This window comes from Pseudophryne corroboree, chromosome 7 (genome assembly GCF_028390025.1).
Source record: "Pseudophryne corroboree isolate aPseCor3 chromosome 7, aPseCor3.hap2, whole genome shotgun sequence".
Taxonomy (NCBI): Eukaryota; Metazoa; Chordata; class Amphibia; order Anura; family Myobatrachidae; genus Pseudophryne; species Pseudophryne corroboree.
In genome coordinates this window covers 422,846,881-422,852,880 of record NC_086450.1, presented here as the reverse complement: position 1 = coordinate 422,852,880, position 6,000 = coordinate 422,846,881, and the positions used below count along the sequence as shown (strand labels likewise).

General features: G+C 44.5%; 1 protein-coding gene across 2 annotated transcripts in view; it reads left to right on the top strand.

Annotated features, from left to right (window-relative positions):
• Positions 1-726: 726 nt before the first annotated feature.
• The window catches only part of RGS11 (regulator of G protein signaling 11), a 350,999-nt gene continuing 345,725 nt past the window's right edge, over positions 727-6,000 (top strand). For both annotated transcript variants that reach the window (XM_063934814.1, XM_063934816.1), the window contains exon 1: positions 727-846. In XM_063934814.1, coding sequence (XP_063790884.1) covers positions 784-846 — 63 coding nt within the window. In that variant the 5' untranslated portion in view covers positions 727-783. The remainder of the gene's footprint in view (positions 847-6,000) is intronic.

Here is a 6,000-nt window from a genome sequence, read left to right as displayed (position 1 = left end):
GAATATTCTCTGTACAATGCTACAGAATATGTGTGCGCTATATACTATTCACGTGTAAAACTAGGCAGCAATTGATAAATGTGATTGAACCCGATTCCTCCTGTCGTTAAGTGTCTCCTGCTGTCTATACCTTTATTTATTTTAACACACTTTTGCAATGACTCGAGTGTAACCTGCATACACATCATGTCCTGTGATTGTACCTGAATGCGTTGTGACATCTCTAGTGTACGTTAAGGTGCATACACACTAGGCGATTTTGAGCTCAAGCAGCTCACTTTTGGCGTTTTGAGCTACTTTGAGCACAAAATCGCCTAGTGTGTATGGCCGGCCGATGAGTGGTGAGCGCTGATGCGTGTTCCCACATTATCGACGGCTGCCGCCGTCCGTCGCCCTGTTTTACTGGCTGAGTGAACCATTTTCCACAGTCTCCTACTATAGAAGTGGTTCATCCCCGTGAAAACTGCTGGGCCGGGTGAAAATCGCTCAGTGTGTACACACTGTTCCGATTTATCGGCCAGCGATTTTCACATCATCTCTCTGCATACACACTGGGCAAAAACGCCCAGTGTGTATGCACCTTTTCTTTCACTTTACAGTAAGGAGTGCTCGTTTACTGTTATGTATGTAGTTGGCAAACCGTCCACATGGTGGCAGCACAAATGCAGTTAGGACTCAGGAGTGGCTTCAGCCACAGCTCCAATTCATACACACAGAATAGCTTTGACAGAAGAGGTGCAGGCACAGTCTTTGCTGGAGCAGTCTGTCATACACAGACACAACATGACAATTAACAATCTCCAGCAAGGGAAGAATTACAAAGTGCAGATGCCATGTCTGGCCAAGGTAAGCCTTTTCATCATCATCATCATCATCATCATCATCATCATCATCATCATCATTGCCACTTTTTTTGTCCTGCGCTGGAGAACAGCAAAGATTTAGCAGATTGTATTCAGATGAAGGATTGTATTGCTCCAGGAATCAAAGTGTAGCGCAAAGTTACCAGTGATCCTTACTCCTTATTATATCATGGTGTTACATATATATATATATATATATATATATATATATACATATATGTATATAGTATAGGTAATATATATATAGTAGGACATGAAGTAAAATATCCAGTTGCAATGGTAGAGATATGCATTAGATATATATGAGACACTATTTCATTCCATCTGCGTTCCTGCTCTTCTAATCAGTGCTCTGCTACACTGTTCTAGCTGTCGTCAGTGTTAAATCAGGACACAGCGTTCATTGGTAGCAAATTCCCAGATAAAGTGAGTTATATTTAGATGAAATGGAATCTGCAGGGATGTTTGCTAAATAGCATGTAATGGACTATAAGTGTATTGCTGCTCTATTATTGCTATTGGCATATCGATCCTTAATGACCCTCATCTTTGCGAAAAGTCAAATATTAATGCATGATGTCCCTACAGAATTGGAGCTCTGGCTGTTGTAGATGGTGAAATATTGACAGAGAGTTTTCAACTTTGTGTGGTGAATAGTGTGTCCTTCAGTTGTTATCTGTATGTACAATTGTGGAATTTTTTATCCACAATCTCTGGGATTTGGCCTTTTATTTCCATAACTTGGAGCACAAAGCCCCAGGCATTGACCTTAACCTTGAATTGAATAGCAATGCTCTTCTTAGTGCATTGACCTCAACCTTGAATTGAATAGCAGTGCTCTTCACAGTGCATTGCCCTTAACCTTGAACTGAATAGCAGTGCTCCTCACAGTGCATTGATCTCAACCTTGAATTGAATAGCAGTGCTCCTCACAGTGCATTGATCTCAACCTTGAATTGAATAGCAGTGCTCCTCACAGTGCATTGACCTCAACCTTGAATTGAATAGCAGTGCTCCTCACAGTGAGGAGATCCAAAGGTGAACACAGTGTCCATGATTTTGCAAATGGCCGATGTTTTGACTTCTGCGGACGCTACTGTGCCACGTTGGTCTTACATCAGCGGTCGTTGTATGGATTAGGAGTGATTGATAGACAGTGGCCATTTGTGGGAGGTAACGGTGGTGGCTATAAAAACTGAGGCGTGTCACGATTGTGGTTTTGTTTTTTTTGTTTTTTTGGGGGGAAGGCAGTTGTCGCAGCCAGAGACTGCATCCTTGTATGTAGGAAAAATTGCCCTGGCGTCTTTGTTCTGTCTGAGCTACCGTAGGGTTTCTCAGATATCCGATGGTGAGACCCAAGCTGGGACTGCCCCACTAGAATTGGGACCTGTTCTAGAAGTTTTGACTTCCTGATGCTCTTCGTGCGTTAAGTTCAGCTGCTGCTTGCCTGGATCCTGCAAAGCCGACGCACTGTATGTAAAATTGATAGGTGCACGAAAAGGTGCTCAATGTTATCAAGGAATCGTCTTAGCCTCTCCCCCAATAACTAACCCACATTAATTGCACCAATATGTATTGTGGTTTCCTACCCTGCAGCCAGCACATTATTAATTATTATTATTATTATTATTATTATTGTAATACATTATTATTATTATACATTATTATTATTATTATTATTATCATACATTATTATTATTATTATTATTATTATTATTATTATTATTATTAGACATTATTATTATACATTATTATTAATAGTATTCATATTCAAAAAGTAAAAAAACCTTATTCCATCCCAAACAGATAGGGAGCTTGCCCCAGCAGCTGGCATCATTAATAGGGGCATGCCCAGCACTTACAGAGGTGCTGCGCTTCCCTCAAGCTCTACTTTTAATGTGAATAGATGCCGTGCATTGTATCTATTCACATGACGGCAGCAGGCAGGCTATTTTAGCAGGGCACCACTAAAGGGGCATGGCACATTTTGCTCTTTAAAAATTGCTAAAATAGCCTAGCATGAAGACTACATATTTAATAAAACCTTCTCACTGCCTTAAATTAATAGGCACTGCCAAGATGCCTTTATTATATTAAACTAGCTGGGATATCCAGCGTTGCCTAGTTGAAGACTGGACCCTGAAGTACACCTGCAGCCTTCATTGTTTTACATTGTCCTTGCCTATAGCCTATTCCATTCATCTACCACAGTCTGAATCTATGAAGCTGCTCTGCCAAGACTCCCATCATGTGTGTGTGTGTGTATTATGCATGAGAATGTGACAGTGTGTGTATTATGCATGATAGTGTGACAGCTTTTGTGTGTGTGTATTATGCATGAGAGTGTAACAGTGTGTGTACTATACATGAGAGTGTGACAGTGTGTGTGTGTATTATGCGTGAGTGTATGTTTTATGCATGAGAGTGTGACAGTGTGTGTTTTATGCATGAGAGTGTGACAGTGTGTGTTTTATGCATGATATTGTGACAGGGTGTGTATTAGGCATGAGAGTGTGACAGTGTGTGTATTATGCTTGAGAGTGTGACAGTGTGTGTTTACGTAGCCAGATTAAGAGGGGGCACAGGGCATACTGTACCCCGGGCCCCCCTTTGTCAGCCCCCCCCCCGGCCGGAGGACACTGACATCACTAGCTTTCCCTCTTATGCAGCACTAAAACCAGGCATTCACAAAACCAGCAGGAAAATGGGGGTCATTCCGAGTCGATCGCTAGCTGCCGATGTTCGCTGCGTAGCGATCATTTAAAAAAATAGCAAAACTATGCATGCGTATGGGGCGCAATGCGCACGTGAATATGGCGTATGGGTACAAAGAGCATCGTTGTTTTGCACTGCTTCTAGCGACGATTCCATTCGCACAGCCGAACGCAAGTAGATTGACAGGAAGAGGGTGTTTATGTGTGTCAACTGACCGTTTTCTCGGAGTGTTTGGAAAAACGCAGGCGTGACCAGGCGTTTGCAGGGCGGGTATCTAACGTCAATTCCGGGACCTTCTTCGCTGCAATCATGGCACAGAATAAGTAACTACAGGGCTGGTTTTGTTTTGTACAAAATGTTTTTGTTCCGCTAGGCTGCACAGGCGTTCGCACTCTTACAAAGCGAAAATACACTCCCCCGTGGGCGGCGACTATGCGTTTGCACGGCTGCTAAAAGTAGCTAGAGAGCAATCAACTCGGAATGACCCACAATATGCAGTGTAAGCAGAGACACATGAGTGTCAGGTTTCAGGAGCTACCTATGGAGCTTTCCCACCGGAGGAGAGATAGGAGAGTGTAGAGAGCTGTAAGGGATCCCAGCTTCTCCTCCTCCCTGCCTGTGTGTCTGGGTCCTGTGTAACCTGTTATCAAATGAGGGTCTAGAGCAGCCTTTTTCAACTGGTGTGCTGCAGCACACTAGTGTGCCGCGACCAGTTGCTAGGTGTGCCGCTGCCCGCCAGAGGTTCCCACCGCACAGACCCGCCTGCCGCCAGCCAGACCTGCCACTGGCCACCAGAGACCCGCCTGCCCACCAGACAGTCCCGCAGCAGCCGGCAGCCAGATATGTAAGCCTGCTTGGCCAGCGCTACACTTCCGTTCCACGACATGCGGCCCGTGACCTATGAGTCACCAAAGGTTTCGGGCCGCATGTCGCGGAACGGAAGTGCAGCTCTGGCCAAGCAGGCTTACATATCTGGCTGCCGGCTGCTGCGGGACTCTCTGGCACCGCATATCGCATTCCCACCCACTCACTCACACACTCCTGCTCTGTGCTGCATGGTGCAGTCCAAGTGTGAGAAATTATTGTGGGGGCTGGGGGGCAGGTGTGTGGCATTAATATGGGGGGGCAGGTGTGTGGCATTAATATGGGGGGGGGGCAGGTGTGTGGCATTAATATGGGGGGGGCAGGTGTGTGGCATTAATATGGGGGGAGCTGGTGAGTGGAAATATTAGGGGGGCAGGTGTGTGAAATTACTAGGGGGGGCAGGTGTGTGGCATTAATATGGGTGGGGCAGGTGTGTGGCATTAATATGGGTGGGGCAGGTGTGTGGCATTAATATGGGGGGAGCTGGTGAGTGGAATTTTTAGGGGGGGCAGGTGTGTGAAATTACTAGGGGGGGGCAGGTGTGTGAAATTACTAGGGGGGGCAGGTGTGTGGCATTAATATGGGTGGGGCAGGTGTGTGGCATTAATATGGGGGGAGCTGATGAGTGGAATTTTAAGGGGGGGCAGGTGTGTGAAATTACTAGGGGGGGGGCAGGTGTGTGAAATTACTAGGGGGGGCAGGTGTGTGAAATTACTAGGGGGCAGGTTAGTGGAATTACTGGGGGAGGGCAGGTGTGTGTCATTAATATGGGGGGAGCTGGTGTGTGGAAATATAATGAGGGGCATGTGTGTGGAATTATTAGAGGGGCAGCTGTGTGGAATTACTAAGGGGGGCAGGTGTGTGGCATTAATATGGGGGGGAGCTGGTGTGTGGAAGTATAATGAGGGACATGTGTGGAATTAAAGTGGGGGGGGGGGCATGTGTGTATAATTATGCTAGTGGGGTAGGTATGTGGAATTACAACCATCCGTCCTCGGACAAGAGACATCACCAAGCACAGGTTTTCCACTGATAGTCTCAAGTAAGTAAAAACTATTTATTTATACTCATTTTAAGAGAAATAATAACAAATAGTTATCAACATATATTAAATGTGTCAATATTTGTTATTTTATGTATTATATTTAATTAGAAAAACTGATTTTGTGCCTTGGCAATTTAAAAATCTTGTTTAGTGTGCCCCAAGTTTAAAAAGGTTGAAAATCACTGGTCTAGAGGGAGACCGCCTGAGTCCTGTCCCAGTGTATAAGTAGCATAGAGGCTGCTGCTATTCTTGCATGTGACAAGATAAATTATAGATTTTAATATGTCTATTTTAAGGTTGTTTAAGTTGTCTTTGTTTCACTACAAGAACATTTGATAAAATAGTTGTCTTTCAATTAGGTGGAGCTATAAACAGCACCCAGGCATTATGAAACTATTAGTTTAAATCTAATATACACCATTGGTTTACATTCAATATACACAATCTATACCTCCCACCATGACCCATTCCAGTAGGGACAAAATGCTCACTACCTGGACTTCCCTCCTAATT